General features: G+C 47.5%; 1 protein-coding gene across 2 annotated transcripts in view; it reads right to left on the bottom strand.

The window, feature by feature from the left end:
- The window catches only part of MAN2A2 (mannosidase alpha class 2A member 2), a 222,459-nt gene that overhangs the window by 166,207 nt on the left and 34,849 nt on the right, over positions 1-21,403 (bottom strand). For both annotated transcript variants that reach the window (XM_075345891.1, XM_075345892.1), the window contains exon 2: positions 5,361-5,515. In XM_075345891.1, coding sequence (XP_075202006.1) covers positions 5,361-5,492 — 132 coding nt within the window. In that variant the 5' untranslated portion in view covers positions 5,493-5,515. The remainder of the gene's footprint in view (positions 1-5,360; positions 5,516-21,403) is intronic.

Below are 21,403 nucleotides of genomic sequence, written 5' to 3'. Positions count from 1 at the left end.
GGGGGTGCACACAGCACACAGGACTGGGGGGGGTGCACACAGGACGGGGGGGATGCACACAGGACTGGGGGGGTGCACACAGCACACAGGACTGGGGGGGCTGCACACAGGACTGGGGGGGCTGCACACAGGACTGGGGGGGCTGCACACAGGACTGGGGGGGGGCTGCACACACGACTGGGGGGGGCTGCACACACGACTGGGGGGGCTGCACACACGACTGGGGGGGCTGCACACACGACTGGGGGGGCTGCACACACGACTGGGGGGGCTGCACACACGACTGGGGGGGCTGCACACACGACTGGGGGGGCTGCACACACGACTGGGGGGGCTGCACACACGACTGGGGGGGCTGCACACACGACTGGGGGGGCTGCACACACGACTGGGGGGGTTGCACACACGACTGGGGGGGCTGCACACACGACTGGGGAGGGTGCACACACGACTGGGGAGGGTGCACACACGACTGGGGGGGGTGCACACACGACTGGGGGGGGTGCACACACGACTGGGGGGGGTGCACACACGACTGGGGGGGGTGCACACACGACTGGGGGGGGTGCACACACGACTGGGGGGGGTGCACACACGACTGGGGGGGTGCACACAGGACTGGGGGGGTGCACACAGGACTGGGGGGGTGCACACAGGACTGGGGGGGTGCACACAGGACTGGGGGGGTGCACACAGGACAGGGGGGGTGCACACAGGACAGGGGGGTGCACACAGGACAGGGGGGGATGCACACAGGACTGGGGGGGATGCACACAGGACTGGGGGGGATGCACACAGGACTGGGGGGGATGCACACAGGACTGGGGGGGATGCACACAGGACTGGGGGGGATGCACACAGGACTGGGGGGGGGTGCACACAGGACTGGGGGGGGGGTGCACACAGGACTGGGGGGGGTGCACACAGGACTGGGGGGGGTGCACACAGGACTGGGGGGGGTGCACACAGGACTGGGGGGGGTGCACACAGGACTGGGGGGGGGTGCACACAGGACTGGGGGGGGTGCACACAGGACTGGGGGGGGTGCACACAGGACTGGGGGGGGTGCACACAGGACTGGGGGGGGTGCACACAGGACTGGGGGGGGTGCACACAGGACTGGGGGGGGTGCACACAGGACTGGGGGGGTGCACACAGGACTGGGGGGGTGCACACAGGACTGGGGGGGTGCACACAGGACTGGGGGGGTGCACACAGGACTGGGGGGGTGCACACAGGACTGGGGGGGTGCACACAGGACTGGGGGGGTGCACACAGGACAGGGGGGTGCACACAGGACAGGGGGGGATGCACACAGGACTGGGGGGGATGCACACAGGACTGGGGGGGATGCACACAGGACTGGGGGGGATGCACACAGGACTGGGGGGGATGCACACAGGACTGGGGGGGGATGCACACAGGACTGGGGGGGGGTGCACACAGGACTGGGGGGGGGGTGCACACAGGACTGGGGGGGGTGCACACAGGACTGGGGGGGGTGCACACAGGACTGGGGGGGATGCACACAGGACTGGGGGGGGTGCACACAGGACTGGGGGGGGTGCACACAGGACTGGGGGGGGTGCACACAGGACTGGGGGGGGTGCACACAGGACTGGGGGGGTGCACACAGGACTGGGGGGGTGCACACAGGACTGGGGGGGTGCACACAGGACTGGGGGGGGTGCACACAGGACTGGGGGGGGTGCACACAGGACTGGGGGGGGTGCACACAGGACTGGGGGGGGTGCACACAGGACTGGGGGGGGTGCACACAGGACTGGGGGGGGTGCACACAGGACTGGGGGGGGTGCACACAGGACTGGGGGGGGTGCACACAGGACTGGGGGGGTGCACACAGGACTGGGGGGGTGCACACAGGACTGGGGGGGTGCACACAGGACTGGGGGGGGGTGCACACAGGACTGGGGGGGGGGTGCACACAGGACTGGGGGGGGGGTGCACACAGGACGGGGGGGTGCACACAGGACTGGGGGGGGGGTGCACACAGGACTGGGGGGGGTGCACACAGGACTGGGGGGGGTGCACACAGGACTGGGGGGGTGCACACAGGACTGGGGGGGTGCACACAGGACTGGGGGGGTGCACACAGAACTGGGGGGGTGCACACAGGACTGGGGGGGGTGCACACAGCACACAGGACTGGGGGGGTGCACACAGGACTGGGGGGGTGCACACAGGACTGGGGGGGTGCACACAGGACTGGGGGGGGTGCACACAGGACTGGGGGGGTGCACACAGGACTGGGGGGGGTGCACACAGGACTGGGGGGGGTGCACACAGGACTGGGGGGGGTGCACACAGGACTGGGGGGGGTGCACACAGGACTGGGGGGGGTGCACACAGGACTGGGGGGTGCACACAGGACTGGGGGGGTGCACACAGGACTGGGTGATGGGCTGCACATAGGATTGTGTGGGGGTGCCCACAGGACATTGGGGGGCTGCACACAGGACTGGGGGAGGGGTACACACAGGATTGGGGGGGTGCAAACAGGACTACTGGGTGATGGGCTGCACACAGGACATTGGGGGGCTGCACACAGGACTGGGGGAGGGGTGCACACAGGACATTGGGGGCCACACTGCGCTGAGTTTCATGCAACTCTGGGGGAGAGGGTTTACAGAACTGGTGTGGGGAGGCACAAAGCATTGGGCAGGGCGCATGGCAGCAGAGGGTCGGCGCTGGACTCACAGCAGCATCGCACTCACATCACCGGAGTGCAGGAGCCGGACACACTGCATCAGAAGGAGAAGGCAGGCACTGATCTCCGGAGGGCAGGGGGCGGACACACAAGGCAGGAAGCTGTGAGGCTACTGTAGACCCGCCCACAATTGGCACTGGCCGACGGGAGAACACATTGCAGCACAAACAGCAATGTGTGGATTTAAAGGGCCGGCGGCAGCAAGACCGCGGTGACAGCACCAGCACTGCCTCCCCCGGGAATCTGCCCGGGGGCCACATAAAAGGTCATGGCGGGCCGCATGCGGCCCGCGGGCCGGAGGTTCCCCACCCCTGCTTTAAAGTGAACCTGTCAGGTGCAATCTGCACTCAGAGCCAGGAGCAGTTCTGGGTACATATTGCTAATCCCTGCCTAACCGTCCCTGTATACACTAGCATAGATAAAGAGATCAAGAACAAATATTTTTAAAGATCTTATATCTTATGCTAATGAGCGCGGGGACTAGTCACAAGGGCGTTACTTCACTTGGCTAGTCGGCTCGCATAGCATGTTAGCATGTTATTACGCCCCTGTGTGAGTACTAACACGCTATGTGAGCCGACTAGCCAAGTGAAGTAACGCCCTTGGGACTAGTCCCCGCGCTAATTAGCATAAGATATAAGCTCTTTAAAAATACTTTTTCTATAGATGCCTTTATCTATGCTAGTGTATACAGGGACAGTTAGGGAGGGATTAGCAATATACACCCAGAACTGCTCCTGGCTCTGAGTGCAGATTGCACCTGATAGGTTCCCTTTAAAGGGAAACTGTCACCAGAAATTTAGCAAAAAAAATAAAAGATTCCCCTCTGCAGCTCCTGGGCTGCATTCTGGAAAGGTTCCTGTTGCTATTGTGCCCCCTTTGAGACTTAAAATAATACTTTATGAAGTCTTACCTTTTTGTATGCAAATCTGTTTTTATGGTCACGGGGGCGGGCTGCCTGGCGTCCGTTATTCCCCCTCCTGCCGTTGTACGCCGTCCCCCATTGCTCATTTCCATACATGAGGACGCCTTCCTCATGTAACTGTCCTCCTGAAGTTTTGTGCATGCCCAGTGCCACTCTCGCGGGAGTGAGCACTGTGCAAAGTGTGAACGCTTTTGAGGTGATTGCGCAGGCGCGAGATTATGGGCGGCGCTGTGATTGTCATCAGCAGCGTCATCCAAGTACCCGCCCATAATCTCGTGCCCGCGCTTCTCACTCTGCCTCCACCGTTATGCGCAAGCACTGGCCATATGAACCACGTTACCTATTACCATGGGCGCGAGATTATGGGCGGCGCTGTGATTGTCATCAGCAAAGTCATCCAAGTACCCGCCCATAATCTCGTGCAAGCAGTAATAGGTAACATGGTTCATATGGCCAGCACTTGCGCATAACGGTGGAGTCAGAGGGAAAAGTGCGGGCACGAGATTATGGGCGGGTACTTGGTTAACGCTGCTGATGACAATCACAGCGCCGCCCATAATCTCGTGCCTGCGCAATCACCTGAAAAAGCGTTCACATGCGCAAAACTTCGGGAGGACAGTTACATGAGGAAGGCGTCCTTGTGTATGTAAATGAGCAATGGGGGACTGCGTAAAGCGGCAGGAGGGGGAATAACGGACGCCAGATAGCCCGCCCCCGTGACCATAAAAACACATTTGCATACAAAAAGGTAAGACTTCATAAAGTATTTTTGTAGGTCTCAAAGGGGGCACAATAACAACAGGAACCTTTCCAGAATGCAGCCCAGGAGCTGCAGAGGGGAAGCTTTTACTTTTATTGTGAAATTTCTGCTGACAGTTTCCCTTTAACTGGTAGAGGAGCCAGGATAAAGCAGAGCTGAACCTGTTGGGAAGCTAGGACCCAGCAGCTCCACAGGCAGGAGACCACTGATCGGTAAGCTAATAGAAGCCTGCAGATGCCACTCTGCATAGGTTATTGTCACTGCTATCTGCAGGAGAGAGAAGTGCTGATTGCACGGTCTCCTCCTCAGCGTCCTGACTCCCCGCGTGTCTGCAGCAGTGAGAAGCCGCACACGGGGAGTCAGAACAGCTGCAGGGAAACGCAGGCTCCGGGACTGGGGGGGTCGGCTCTGGTGCAGGGGGGGGGCTCTGCTGCAGGGGGGGTCGCTCTGCTGCAGGGGGGTCGCTCTGCTGCAGGGGGTGATTCATACCTCAGCAGCAGTCACAGGAGTAGGTGCGCGCTCGGCTCTGTAATGAATAGTAGAAGGGAGAAACAGCGAGGCGGGGCTACAGTGGGTGGGTGGAGCCGGGATAAACAGCCTCACGGGCGGGACCCGGGATCAAAGGCTCAGAAGAGGGACTGTCCCGCTGTATCCGGGACGGTTGGGAGGTATGTAAATGTATCGTTGTAAAGCCTGTCTGGAAAGTTACAGAGTTACTTAGGGCAGAACAGAATTATACTGAACTCAGAAATCAATGCTGCATTGTACATGTTTTATAGGTGTATACCACAGAGAACATGTGAGATATAGCATTGTTTTGTATGGAGACTGAATGAAGTCGCTTGGAAGGTTCAATAAGCAGATGACCTTCAATTCTTTGCTCTCAGTCCTTCATGTCCTTATGTGGTAACGTTCAATGGTTAAACATTGATTGGGATTTTTCATACCCTGGGAAAGTTGCCTCCGTTTTGTCTCCTGGGAGGGTCGTGTTGCACTTTGTCCAGCATAAGATATAAAGAGAAGACGGCCACGCAAAAGATGGCCGCTCCACACACAGTCACCTGCTTCTTCAGTTTCATCCCTGGGAGCTGTAAGAACAGACCTGGAAGAAGATGACAAAAAAAATCATCCTTAAAGATCTGATTTATATAATATTGCTCCAAAGATTTGTACATATTTTTTTCATTCAGTATGACAAAAAGACAACCAATTTAGGATTGTATGCATACATTCTAAAAATAAAACAATCATCCAAAAATATATATCCTATATATTTTTTATCTATCTGTGCAAATGGCCTAAAGGGTACCTGTCAGGTGATTTTTGCTATGTAAGCTGAGGACAGCATGCTGTAGTGATTAAAATACAAAAATCAGCTGTGTTTCTCTTATCAGACTCCATGCTGTTTACTTAAACTAAAAGCTTTATCACAATCATTGCTGTGACTAGCTGGCTCATGCCATGATGTCTGACTGTGATTGACACCTCACTGTCAATGTACAATCTCAATTGAGAGCCTGGTGAGGGTGGGACGGCTCTCAGCTCTGCTTCTTTGCTAAAACTAAAACCTCAGATCATACCAGAACGACTTCAGCCAGTAATCTAAGTGATACATCATTAGATTCAGTCGCTTTGCCTACATCATGCTACTCTCAGATGAGATAACAAAAACCTGCTGACAGATTCCCTTATAAGTATAAATAATAAGTAAGCATAAAATATAAGCAACTTGATCCCTTTATGACCCCAAAGCAATATTCTAGGAGCAAGAAATAAAGTATTGAAGTTATGTATATACAGTATATTTGTGTTAGTGCATTGGGGTGTGACGATGAACATAAATACTCATCTTCACACTGTAGTCCCTGTCATGTACTGGAGCCAGCAATCTGTCAATCAATCAGGGGAAAGAAGGAAGGGATTACTGTTATGATTAAGTGACCGAGGAGGACCAGAAAAAGCACAAAAACTCGGAAACCCAAAAAATAACCAGAGTGGCTGGAACCTTAACGGACTTCAGACCTAATACTGACACACAAGTAGAATTAGCCGTGGTCACCTCGACACAGCCAGAGGACTAAATATTTTTACAGAGAGTAATATTAGAAAAGCTAATCTGCCTCGGAGCAGTCCCCAAAGATATAGAGAGCCCCCCACATGTAAAGACTACGGTGATATAGGAAAACACAATACGCAGCTAGAGAATAAATTCAGCAAAGATGATGCCCAAACTAGCTGCATAGGAAAGGATAGGAAAGAGCACTGACTCCAGCCGTAAAAACCCTAGCAAATACCAGCACGCCTGATATGAAAAAATACTGATCCTACACAGGCTCTCCCCCACTATATCAGTACTCTGGTCTTACTGGGATCCAAAAAAAACACTGATATAGAGGAGGGACTGAATTTAGTACCAAGCATGACAAAACACAATAAATAGCAGAACATGGAACAAGGTACACAGATACTCCCAGCAGGGAATGATCCATTCAACCAAGAACTCCACACAGGCAAAATAACAAGAAAGTAAAAACCATAAGCAGAGGTACAAAGACCAATTTATCTGAGAGGAGTTCTGACAGACACAGAGAAAAGCATAAGCAAGGATGATTGACCTTAGAGAGATCAACATCCAGCACCACGGAGACACCATCACATGTTTCTCAACGCAGTGATTCTAGAACAAGGCCCCCTGGGAAAATATGCAAAACAGGACTGCCGTGGAAACACCATCACATGTTTTAACGCTGGCAGGAAACTAGCCAGGTCTTTCACCTGGAAGGAACAACCACGGGAAGGGCAGTCTCCAGTCAAGGAAACCGCCTATGCCAAAACATGGTATCCATCAACAGACAGCTGTTTCGGGGTATTTGCCCCTCATCAGTGTGGAGTAGGAAACTGGCTAGTGGGAGCAATGCCTAGTAAACGACTACATAAGCAAGGATGATTGACCTTAGGGAGATGAACATCCAGCACCACGGAGACACCATCACGTGTTTCTCAACGCAGTGATTCTAGAACAAGGCCCCCTGGGAAAATATGCAAAACAGGACGACCGCGGAAACACCATCACATGTCTCAACGCTGGCAGGAAACTAGCCAGGTCTTTCACTGGGAAGGAACAACCACGGGAAGGGCAGTCTCCAGTCAAGTAAACCGCCTATGCCAAAACATGGTATCCATCCACAGACAGCTGTTTCGGGGTATTTGCCCCTCATCAGTGTGGAGTAAGAAACTGGCTAGTGGGAGCAATGATCATGGAAAGGTCAATCATCCTTGCTTATGTAGTCGTTTACTTGGCATTGCTCCCACTAGCTAGTTTCCTACTCCACACTTATGAGGGGTAAATACCCCGAAACAGCTGTCTGTGGATGGATACCATGTTTTGGCATAGGCGGTTTCCTTGACTGGAGACTGCCCTTCCCGTGGTTGTTCCTTCCCGGTGAAAGACCTGGCTAGTTTCCTGCCAGCGTTGAGACATGTGATGGTGTTTCCGCGGCAGTCCTGTTTTGCATATTTTCCCAGGGGGCCTTGTTCTAGAATCACTGCGTTGAGAAACACGTGATGGTGTCTCCGTGGTGCTGGATGTTGATCTCCCTAAGGTCAATCATCCTTGCTTATGTAGTCATTTACTAGGCATTGCTTCCACTAGCCAGTTTCCTACTCCACACTGATGAGGGGCAAATACTCCGAAACAGCTGTCTGTGGATGGATACCATGTTTTGGCATAGGCGGTTTCCTTGACTGGAGACTGCCCTTCCTGTGGTTGTTCCTTCCCGGTGAAAGACCTGGCTAGTTTCCTGCCAGCGTTGAGACATGTGATGGTGTTTCCGCGGCAGTCCTGTTTTGCATATTTTCCCAGGTGGCCTTGTTCTAGAATCACTGCGTTGTGAAACACGTGATGTGTCTCTGTGGTGCTGGATGTTGATCTCCCTAAGGTCCATCATCCTTGCTTATGTAGTCGTTTACTAGGCATTGCTCCCACTAGCCAGTTTCCTACTCCACACTGATGAGGGGCAAATAGCCCGAAACAGCTGTCTGTTGATGGATACCATGTTTTGGCATAGGCGGTTTCCTTGACTGGAGACTGCCCTTCCCATGGTTGTTCCTTCCCGGTGAAAGACCTGGCTAGTTTCCTGCCAGCGTTGAGACATGTGATGGTGTTTCTGCGGCAGTCCTGTTTTGCATTTTTTTTAGACACAGAGAAAAGGGCTGGTTTCAGAATGTCCTTAGCACACAGGAGATACATTGAGCACTGGCAAGGAACAGGAGGAAACTACTCAGTTATATAGGCCCAATCCGAATGGCCTGATTGCCAATCCTCCTCAGCTGTCTGTTTCCCATTCAGCAAGTCAACTGCACTAAAAGCACTGACCAAAAGAGGGAGCCCCAAACTGGAATCTAATTCAAATGTATTTCCAACAGATTACAGCGTGCGGCTGACAAGCTGTAAGTGCATTCTCACGCCCCAATGCACTTCCCAAAACACAAATACAGAACTTCAAAACGCGGCTTCTCACTTCTAGAACATTGCTTTGGGGTCATAGAGGGATCAACGTGCTAATCTATTAAAGGGGTATCCAGTCATATCAATTGTTTAGGGACATATACATTATTGGCAGGTTCCCTTTAACATTGTTATCACATATAAATATATCAATCTAGATTTTACTTAAGGAGAGCCTCTGCATTGCTGCATCATAGCCTTGCAACCAGCGCCATGTGGGACCAAGCCTTGATCTGCTCCTGGTAGCTAGAATTTTATCATTTACCTATAAAGCTGTGTGAAGACAAGCAGGCTATTTGGAGCTTTGTATTAGAAAAAATGGGTCACAGAACTCAATTAAGATGTATTCAGAAATATAAAGATATTGAATAATCTTCTAGTTACCATTTAGATATATTTAGCCCTTTTTCAGAAAAATGTATAAGGTTAGAGGATCTATGTTTAAATTATACACATTATGCCGTCAACAATTTCTGCAAGGTGATATTTTCAGCGAACCTAAGGCAATCTGAGCTGTCTTTGAAAGTAGGGATTTCTGCAAGACATAATTGCCTGTAATACAGATCACCCATGTGTGCCAGATCAAAAATCGCTCATTTGTTTAGAGCCGCAGCTCTGTGCTCGGCACGTTCATGTTCATTAATACTGATCATTCTTCTTCCTTAGACAATGCAAAATTTAGTATCCCCCATCTGAGTAAACAGCCAGTGAGAGGAATGGGTATGTTTGACAATATTATATAAATGAAGATGATAAAATTTAGGGTATATTCCAGAACAAATACACATCATGCTCTAAAATCTGCACTGATTGTTCTATGTATTTGAATGGGGTTTTGAGAAATCAATGGAATTGATTTGCACCAACAATCTACAACATAAATATCACACCACCTGTTAATCCAGCCTATAGGCCCTCATACTTTCTGGGTTACTGGATTGGATCTGATTTGTATTAAGTAGGGATGGGCGAACACGAACTGTAAAGTTCGGTGTCCGTACCGAATACATGGTGTTCATGCACACGACCCAGAACACGAGCGTTCTGGGATGTTCATGTTACAGTTCGGGTCCAGGGGCTGTTAAAAAAAAAAAAAGCATTTTATTAAAAAAACATTCTGATCATACTTAAAGGTCCTGCGACGCATCCTGAAGACTCTGCCTCCAAGCGCTTCTGCTTCCGCGTCCGTCCGATCAGTGCTGTTCCCCCGGTAAGCACCTCTGGCTAAAAGGACCTGCCATGACCGTGACATCATACCCATGTGACCAGTCACGTGTGAATTTTGTATTACCTCATTGGCTACAGACTGGTCACGTGAGTATGACATCATTAAAGGTCCTGGTGCGCCGTGATGCGAGTGTCATCACATCACGGCGCACACTCTACCGACGGCAGCGGGTCAGCTGCATGTATTTCCACAGCTGAGGCGCTCCTGTCGGGAGAATGGGATGATGTACTGCGAGACGCAAGTGCAATCATCCCGTCACTGTCAGCGTCTGCTTCATCGCTCTGTCCAGGGTGATGTAGCAGACCTGACATGGGTTTCTTTGCTTCTCACTGTGTACAGTGCACAGTGATGAAGCAGAGTTGACTTTGCTGTCCCTGTGGATTACGTCGGACTAAGGATTTTTTTTTAGAATAAAGATGGAGTCTCTAAATGTTTTTTTGTTTTATTTCTAATAAAAAAATATTTCTCTGTGATATGTTGTTTTTACTGTTTCCTAGAAATTCATGGTGGCCATGTCTAATTGGCGTGACACAATGAATTTCGGGCTTAGTACCATTTGAGAATAAAAAGCTGGTATTAACCCCTTTATTACCCAGCGAGCCACCACCATCAGGGCGACTGGATGACCCAGGTAAAGGGCCTGGAAATCGCGCTAAGAAACATTTCCAGGGGCGGCTGCGGGCTGCCGAGAATCACAGCCCCCAGCTGCCTGGCTTTACCTGACTGGCGATCAAAATACGGCGGGAGCCCACGCATTCTTTTTTTTAATTATTTTTTTTTAAATAAAAAAAAAAATAATGGGCTTCCCTGTATTTTGATTGCCAGCCAAGGTAACGCCAGGCAGATGGGGGTGGCAGCCCGTAGCCGTCCGCTTTATCTGCGCTGAGAATCAAAAATACCGCGAACCGCTACGTCATTTTTTTAATGATCTATTTATTTTTACAGTACTCTGATGTTAGGCAATCAAAATACAGGGAAGGGCTGCTAACCCCAATTGCTTATAACAGAGAACAATAGAGAGGGGTTTTTCATATGCCGCGCCAATGATCACTGTTCAGATAATATGATTAATGAATCTTTATTTTTCACAGGTCGACCTGTGCAAAATAAAGATACATTAATCATATCATCTGAACAGTGATCATTGGCGCGGCATATGAAAAACCCTTCTCTATTGTTCTCTGATATCTGCCGCTTGGGTTGCTGCTGCCTTGGTCAAGTTTTCCATGCGTTTACAGTGGTTGTGACTTTCACAACTCCATCTGGTGAGTACTCCCTAACCTCACCCCGCATATATTGGGGTAAGACCCTATTTGCGCTTTCTTTCCACAGCTCTTCACTTTTTAACCCCAACTGCTTAGCGTTACCTTCATTGGCAATGGAAAATCCAGGGAAGCTTTTTTTTTTTTTTTACTGTAAGTTTTTTTGCCACAAAAAATGACTTGGGCTTCGCCATATTTTTGTATGTTAGCCAGGTACAGCAGGCAGGTACGGGCTGCCCATAATCCCCAGCTGCCTGTTTGTACCTAGCTGGGAACCAAAAATATAGGGAAGCCCTTTTTTTAATTATTTCATGAATTTCATGAAATAATTAAAAAAACAACAACATGGGCTTCGCCCCATTATTGTATCCAGCCAGGTACAACTAGGCAGGTGGGAATTGGCCCAAGTTTTCTTCTCCCTCGCTGCGAATTGCAGTCCAAAGCCGCCCCAGAAAATGGCGCTTTCATAGAAGCGCCATCTTTTGGCGCTGTATCCAACTCTTCCGGTGGCCCTCCCTAGTGATGGGTGGCACGCTGGGTATTAAGGGGTTAATACTAGCTTTGTTTTACTAGCTAGTATTAAGCCAGAGATTCTTAATGTCAGGCAAGTTTGACCTGGCCATTAAGAATCTCTAATAAAGGGTTAAAAAAAAGACACCACACAGAGAAAAAATACTTTATTAGAAATAAATACACAGACACACTTAGAGACTACATGTTTATTACTCCCTCTCACCCCTCCACGATCCTGGTCTTCTGTCTCTTTCTCCTTCAATCCATGCAGCTCTGCTACATCAGACAGCATGGGAGAAAGACGCTCCTTCTCCCCCGTGCAGTCTAATCACTCAATGAGTGCGCAGAGGCTGAGGGTTGGTAAGCGGTGATGTCACCGCTACCACAGTTGCAATAGTAACCTGACAGGCGGGTTACTATAGCAATGGTGATCTCCGATCACCTGATTTCCAGCGCCGCTATTCACTGGCTGTGGCAGCCAATCCCTGCATGTGGGCTGACTCTGTAAAGAGCGCCAACATACAGGGAGTATATTGAGTATGGAGATGCTTGGGCGAGCACCGCATACTGTCGAGATGCACTGACAGGACCTAGCATGACGTCATTGCCATGTTACCAGTCTGTAGCGAATGAGATAATACACACGTGACTGGTCACATGCTATGATGTCACGGAAGGTCCTATCATCAGTGTTGGTTACCGGAAGGGCACAGCGATGAACGGAAGGAGAAGCGGCGGGAGACAGAGTCTGCAGGACGCGTCGCAGGACCTGTAAGTATAATGACAATGTTTATTATTAACTATATTCTTTATTTTACAGCTCCCCCCGCCCCATCACATAATTGTAAAGTCCAAGTTCAGGGTTCGGACGCAAGTTCGCGTTATATCAGAACCTGAACGCGAACTTTACAAAACGTTCGGGTGAGTCTCCCGAACACCGAACATCGGGGGGTTCGCCCATCCCTAGTATTAAGTAGAGATGAGCGAACCTGAAAAGTAAAGTTTGGTGGTTTACGTATGCTGACCACTCGAGTGAGCATAGCTGTGCTTGGGGTGCGATCGGTCCTCAGTCCAGTGCGAGCCGCTTGCAATGTTTGATCGTCTTTCACTGGGGGAAAAATCAGCGTTATTGCATGTAGTGTGCACCTACCCCCAAAAAAAAGAGGAACTGCCCAATCAGTGACTTCCAAGGAAGTTCAAATCAAGTCCCGGTCCAGAACTGAACTCTATAGAAAGCCGACCCGAATTTCAACAGGTCCACTCTTCTCTAGTTTTAAAGACTCACGACTTTCCCTCAACATTTATGTCAAGGAAGAGGAGGATCTGACCTGTTGAATTTTACTTATTGCACAGGGGAGTCAAGACAAATGGTTGCCAGCCATATGATTGTTTGTCTGAAAGCTATCTATTGTCTATAGCCAGCTTAAGTAGGTTGGTTTAAGTTCTTAAAGGAAGTTTGGCACCCAAAAGCAATATTAAACAATATACACAGTCATATAGGAGACTTATGGGTGCTTTACACGCTGCAACATCGCTAACAATTTATTATCGGGGTCACGGTGTTTGTGACGCACATCCGGCGTCGTTAGCGACATCGCAGCGTGTGACACGTACGAGCGACCTTCAACAATCGCAAAAGTGGTAAAAATCGTTGGTGTTGGAGAGATCGTCCAAACACCAAATATCGTTGTCTGGTGAGTAGCGATGTTGTTCCTCGTTCCTGCGGCATCACTCATCGCTATGTGTGACTCCGCAGGAGCGACGAACATCTCCTTACCTCGGTCCACCGGCAATGAGGAGGGAAGAAGGTGGGCGGCATGTTCCAGCCGCTCATCCCCGCCCCTCCTCTGCTATTGGACGGCTGCCATGTGACATTGCTGTGACGCCGCACGAACCGCCCCTTTAGAAAGGAGGCGGTTCGCCGGCAACAGCGACGTCACAGGGAAGGTAAGTAGTGTGACGAGTGTTAGCGATTTGCCCGTGACGCACAACCGACAGGGGCGGGTACGCTCGCTAGCGATATCGGTACCGATATCGCAGCGTGTATAGTACCCTTTAGCCCTATAAAAATCATACTAGGATTTTACCTGCAAATGTGAGGACTACCGTACACAATTGACATGGCCAAGGCCTTAACCCCTTTCACCCCTGAGCCTGTTTTCACCTTCATGACCAGGCCATTTTTTAAAATTTTAAAATTTTTAATAGTTTCAAATTGAATTTTTATGCCCTAAAACCAGAGTCACACAAAATAGTTAATAAATAACATTTCCTACATGTCTACTTTACATTAGCACAATTTTTGAAAGATATTTTTTTTTTTGTTAGGAAGTTAAAAGGGTTTAAAGTTTATCAGCAATGTTTAATTTTTCCAACAAAATTTACCAAAACCATTTTTTTAGGGACCACATCACATTTGAAGTGACTTTGAGAGGCCTATATAACAGAACATACCGAAAAGTGACACTATTGTAAAAACTGCACCCCTCAAAATACTCAAAATCACACCCAAGAAGTTTATTAATCCTTTAGGTGCTTCACAGGAAGTAAAGCAATGTGGAGGGAAAAAAATGAAAATTTTAGTTTTTCCCACAAAAATTCAAACTTATCCCCAAATGTTGCATTTTTCCAAGGGTAGCAAGAGAAAATGCACCATACAATTTGTTGTGCAATTTCTCCTGAGTACGCCGATACCCCATATACCTCTTAAATGGTGGAAAACTACTGTTTGGAAGCATGGTAGGACTCAGAAGGGAGCGCCATTTGAATTTTACAGCGTAAAATTGTTCCTAGTAGATAGCAGGAGCCATGTCGTGTTTGAAGAGTCCCTGATGTGCCTAAACAGTGGAGCTTCTTCACAAGTGAACCCATTTTGGAAACTAGACCCCTCAAGGAACATATCTACATGTTTGGTGAGCACCTTGATCCCTCAGGTGATTCACAGAATTTTATAACGTTGAGCCATTAAAATAAAAAAATACATTTTTACCACAACATTGTTGCTTCAACTCCAAATCTTTAATACTCACAAGGGTAACAGGAGAAAAGGCACCATACCATTTGTTGTGCAATTTCTCTGAATATGATAATACCTCATATGGATTGGAAATCAACTGTCTGGGCGCACAGCATGGCTCGGAAGGGAAGGAGCGCCACTTGACTTTTTGAGCACAAAATTAGTTGGAATCACTAGTAGTCAGCATGTCACATTTGGAGAGCTCCTGAGGTGCCTAAACAATGGAGCTCCATTTGGAAACTAGATGGCATTTAATAAAGTTTTATATTTTAAGGTGTATTGATACATCTAATTTCTGGTGTGCACATATTTACATGCAGAGCTGCAGAGCTTTTTCCTTCTTCTTTATATGTATTCTCTTGTCTGCATGATGTGGCACCCGTGATTGTTATTGGTAGTATTTTGGTGCACCCCATTTCAAATTCATTATCTAGGGATTTATTTATCTAAATGGTTGGTGACTGATGTTGAATCCCCTGGTGCTTCACTGAATTTTATAATGTTGACTTGTGAAAATGAAAAAAATACATTATTAACCTAAAAAATATTGCTTTAACCCCAATGGTCGTGAAGCGGTTAATGTTGCACCTACTCGTTTTGCATGTTGGGGCTTTTCCTTGCTTCCGATTGACATTGCTCGTTTTTCAGAGCGAGTACTGGCTGATGACCTACAAATGTGCTCATGTGCACTGAGACTGTCTAAGCCCACATTCAACCAGTGTCAGTAAGACTTTCCCATTACTGAGATAGAAGATGGCAGTTGTTACTGATAAAATTCTATGTTGATTGAAGTGGGAGGCGGGGCCAAACTCTGCCTCTAACTCTTCCTTCTACATCTAGCTCCTCCCTCTGCCTCTAACTCCTCCCATCATCATGGAATCTCATCAGCACCAGCCCGCCATCTCCTATCTCAGTAATGGGAAAGTCTTCACTGAAAACAGATTTTACCTCAGAATTGAGACTTTTGATAATGACTGATCAATTCTGGCAAAGAAAGAAGCAGATTTTTCTGATAAGAAATACTAGAAAGCTGCCTATTTTCATGTGTACTATTCATTTAGGAAATTGAAATTAAAAGGACAGTTACACTTTAAAGCACCACTCTAGCTTTTTTTTGTTTATTTCACCGCTGGAGTGGTTCTTCAGATGTAAGACCCCTGCCCAATGTCTTATACTCACCTGCTGTAATCGTCATCTTTTTCCAGCGTCACTCGGTCTCTGGCGATTTGTGATGACCTGCCGGTAGCTTCAGTGTTTCATAAATAAATGTATGTCTGACAGCCTGGTTCTGGCTCTCATAGAGTTACATTGAGAACTTGTGACGTAACTTCTAACTTCCGGGCAGTCATAAGATAAGGGCACAAGATTGCACCGCGGATTGGAGCAATGCTGAAAAGAGGTGAAGTTGGTGGCAGGTTAGTATGATACCCGGGTAGGGGACTTATATTCTTATATTTAAAGTACCACTCCAGTGCTGAAAAGCCCCCCGCTGGAGTGAAGCTTTAAGATCTTGCTTGCGCCACTCTGAAGTAAAGCGGATCTGATCAGCCTCACTCCCAATGCATTTCTCCCATGTTGCAGGGAGAAATGGCTGCCTATGCTAGTAGCCATGGAAAATTGTCTGAACTGTCAATCGTCAGGAGTGCATTACCCACAGCAATGAGGCAGTTGGGAGGCAGAGGAGCAATGCACTCCTGGAGATAAAACATGAGAATACCCCTTTAAGGGCTCATGCAGACCACTGAATTTTCAGTATGAGTGCTATCTGACAAAATATCGGCTCACACTCGGCCCAATGTTATTCAACGAGGCAGTGCACATCTGTGATTTTTTCCTTGGTCTGATGAAGAAAGATCACAGTATGCACTATTTGCCTCCAAGAATCGGACGACATCCCGCCATTCAAGTCTATGGGTTAATGAAAAAAATCATACATGACATGACATCCAAGTGTGGTCCGATTTTCACGGACTGACAAATTGGACTAGGTGGGGAAACTCTTTTTTCATAATTCTTCTCCACTTCTGAGAAAAGAGGATCCCACTCTGATTTGCCTCTGATCAGCAAAATTAACCGTTTTTATCAAAGGAGAAAATGCAGAAGTGAACCCAGCCTAAAGTTTTTTTCACAATCATATCTTTGGTCTGTATCACAAATGTCCATTTGCATCCTGACCACAATAGATGGACACTTTTTGTATTACGATATTAATAAGTTAGAATCCCTAAAAAAAACCCCCACAACACGCATTCAGATTTTGTTTTGTACATGAAAATGCTACACAGGAGTCAATAGAGACCAAACAAAGCACATCCGTAATATGGATAAAAGAAATGTGCTTTTGATCCATTTTTGATCTGTATTGGGACAACACAGCAGAACAAAAACATATACCGCACTGTCATGAAATCAGCTCTGGCAGCAGTATCCCTTGCCATTTCTGTAGAAAAATCAAAAGCATTTTGCCATACATATGTGAAGGAGGCCTAAGAATAAAAATGTACTGCAAAAAAGCAACTGTATGTTAACTCTATACAGTACCTCTATACTGTTATTTATTACTCAAAAAAATAAGATATGGTAATAAGAAGATACATTAGCCCAATTTTGAAGAAGCACTTTACTCAAAATGTGTATCCTGTCAATATATTGCAGTTATATTATATAGCACTTTTTATCTACAATTGCTCATTTTGCCCTTCTACCCAGTTAATTCTTGTCTTTCCATTAGATCTATGACATCATGTGATTAAGAAACAGACTAGCTGAAATCTTATAAGCGCAATGTAGAAAAATGAAGTCTCTTTTTCCTTAATAGCTCATCAAAGTAAAATTGTCTGTCAGCGGAAGGAGCAGCTGGGTCAAAAGTTGAAGTGGGAAATGATAAATGCAGAGAAAAGAGATTTTCTGTTTCTATATAGATCTTAGAAGGATTCAGCTAGTCTGTTTTTAATCACGTGATGTCATAGACCTAATGGAAAAGAGAAGAATTAACTGGATGCGTCCCACGTTATGCACACGTGCCGGCATTGAGGTCCTACGCAGGTGCACTATAATACTTTGCTCTTCCCTGCTCAGGGCAGATCAAAGTGCGCCTGTGCAGGACCTCAATGCCGGCGCGTGTGCATGATGTAGGACGCGTCATGCACCCCGGCTTCAGAAGGAGGGAGAAAGATGGCCGAAAGAGGAGATGCCACACCCGGAGAACGGAGACACCCATCTGCACCATACTGACCGTTTAGGTTAGTATTATAAAGTCATTTTTATGTTCTACACAGCGGCCTGGGCTCTTATATACAGCAAGTTAGAATGCTGTATATAAGAGCCCACTAGTGGTGGCCGCAGCTTATAGTCAACAAATCTGGTGACAGGTTTCCTTTAAAAAACACTGCAAAACCGCATCATTCTGCCATTTCTGTTTGGAAAAAAGCAAGTGTGTGCATGACATTTCTGGAATCTCATAGGTTTGGCTGGTATTGTAGAAAGCTTAGTTTTATTAGCATGTATTTGCTTTCTCCAGCAGCACAGGTGTCACACGGGTGTGCTCCCTTTGACACTTACTGGAGAAAACACACGTGTCTGTGAAATGAAATTAATTTCTAAACTCACCTTCTCCAGCACTGCTGTCTCTGCTGCTGCTGTCACTTGCTTCTGACCCCTCATTATCATCGCATATGCATGGCACAGAGGACCGGAAGCAGCATCAGCGCAGAGTCGGCAGGGCCGGAGACCGTAGATCAGCACCATGGACAGCAACGCCAGGGACAGGTGAGTAAAAAGTTCCTGTTCTCCGTATGTAATCACGGATAGCACACGGAGAACACAAGTCTGTCAAAATCAAGGCACACGGAGGGCCATACGCACCTTTTACACGTCTGTGCAAAACGTGCGTGGTTTTTTACGGACGTGTGAAAGAGGCCTAAGAAGCAGTTGTTCATACAGAAACGTTCTGCACCTAATCTACAGGATGCACACATATGCTAATACTTTTACAGTGCCAGACAGAACCTTCAAGAAGTTTAGCCCTAGTGTCCTTATACAGAATAGTATCTAAACTAAAAAAAAATGTTTTCTTTAAAGGGAACCTGTCAGCAGAATTCACGTCACCTCTTACCAAGATGGGAAAGCGGTGACGTGGGGTCATCTAGCCAGCGCTTGCGCAGAACGGTGGAGGCAGAGGGGAAAGCGTGGGCACGAGATTATGGGCGGGTACTTGCTGATGAAAATCACAGCGCCGCCCATAATCTCACGCCTGCGCAACACGTCACCAGCGGTCACACTGTGCACAGTGCACAGTCCCGCTAGAGTGGCACGGCGCATGTGCGAGACCTCGGGCACACTGGGCGGCGTCCTGAAGTATGAAATTGAGCGATGGGGGACGGCGTAAAGCAGCAGGAGGCAGAATAACGGACAACAGTCAGCCCGCCCCCGTGTACGATTAACAAGATTTGCATAGGAAAAGGTACCACTTTATAAAGTATTTATTTTGGTCAGAAAGGGGGCACAATAACAATAGGAACCTTGCTAGAATGCAGCCCAGGAGCTGCAGAGGGGGAATCTTTTAGGTTTAGTGCAAAATTTCTGCTGACAGGTTCCCTTTAAGAATCAGAGGGTAATAGAAAAAAAAAAATTGCCGGCAACTCATTAAAGGCTTTGTAGAATTATAAAACTTACATTATACATATTTTCAGCATCAGTAATGCAATATGTACAATTGTAAAAAAAAAATGCAATGGATAACCTATAATTTAATGGTAAAAATAGAAAGAGGGTTTTTAATATATTTTTAAGAAAATATATGAAATGTGATAAGAAAGGCATTCCTGTAATGAACCGAACATTTAAAAACATATAGACGAGGCCAATGCTTTAATAATGTATAAGTATCCCAGTGACATATATCCACTGTGACTTGCGCCAGACAAATTTATTCTTTTCATTTACATCAGTGTTTTAATGACTATCTTGGGATGTTCTTTTATCGCTAATTCAGTAATTATTGTTCATAGCGAGCAAAAACTAATTTACTTGCTTAATTGTATTTCTTTTAACGTCTGACCCTATAAGATAAATGAACGACCCTCCGGAATATTGGGCACGTATTCCAGCAGAGCTCCAAATGCAGCACAAATCTAGAGGTGGATCATCAAGAAAAGACTGCGCTCTGCCTTCTAGCCAGTTCAGACATTGCTTGTGCCCTACTTAGTATAATCCCATGTTAATGATAGGCAGAGAGAAGGGGATATATTTAGCTGCAGTCCTGGATTTGTGACAAAAAGCACATACTATACCAGGTAATGGTGGCGCAAAGCTCGTGCCAGCACATTAACATGTTGTTGACTGTATTACCACTGGGCCAGAACTCAACACTAATGCCTAAATGACACAATATCAAAAGCAGTAAAGTACCAACTAATTGTAGTTCCTTTAGTCAAGCACATCTTAATGCATGTGGCGCATCATACACAAGCGTATAAAACACCAGCCTTTATGAATCGGCCATATAGTATAAAATGTATTAGTGTGGTGTCAGGAAAAATTGCCGGCAGCCCACAACAAGAACAGCAGTGAAAAGGAAGCTTAACCCAAAATGTAGAAGAGGATAATACACACTTAAAGGGGTTATCCGGTCTAAATGCACAAGTCTGCAATTAGTCTTTGTGACTGCAGAATTGTGAATGCTCACATTGTGCACACTGTGCACTGTGAGGATTCTTCGATGTCAGTCGGGAATGGCCGCAAGTATGCGATATGGATACTTCCAGCCAGATTCTAAATAGATGGGCTCAACCTTGCTTAATTGAGCGAGGCCGCGCCCATCTAGTTGGATTATGGCTGCAAGTATGCATAGCGCACACTCGCAGCTACGTGACACCGGCAAATCCTCACAGCGCACAGTGTGCGTGATGTGAGGATTCAAAAATCTGCAGTCACAGAGTGACTGCAGACTTGTGGATTTAGATCGGACAACCCCTTTAAACCTCGCAATTTGTGATCTTAACAGCCCTGCATGTCTTGGTAGTGTACTGGAGCGGGCTGTCCTGGAGACAGCTAAGCACTTTGAGTGGAATACACGTATTTCTGATTATTACTCAACCCTTAACGTAGTAGAGCAAGAAGCGGCCTTGGGATTGATGACATGTCAGCCTAAATGATTTATGCACAGGTTATGTCTGTTGTTGTGAATGTTAAACATCAAACAATAGAATGATACAACAATGTCAAATGAGGACAACTTCAAATATAAATGAATTAGACCATGACTACGCAGCTCCTTCTGCCTCCATAAATATTCTCTCATGACACAACTTTCATGTTTCTGGACCTTTTTGCAGCCTTTGTGTACATAATCATCAGCTAATGCTAAACGACCGCTTTGAATGTAGCTGACCGGCGGTCAATTTAAGGTCGAGGTCGGCCAAAGTAAGTGAAGCGCAAAAGTTAAGCCCCCCATACACATTAGA

Source organism: Anomaloglossus baeobatrachus, chromosome 4 (genome assembly GCF_048569485.1).
Source record: "Anomaloglossus baeobatrachus isolate aAnoBae1 chromosome 4, aAnoBae1.hap1, whole genome shotgun sequence".
NCBI classification, from domain to species: domain Eukaryota; kingdom Metazoa; phylum Chordata; class Amphibia; order Anura; family Aromobatidae; genus Anomaloglossus; species Anomaloglossus baeobatrachus.
Note: the sequence above shows the minus strand (reverse complement) of the source record. Positions and strands in the feature narration are given on the sequence as shown.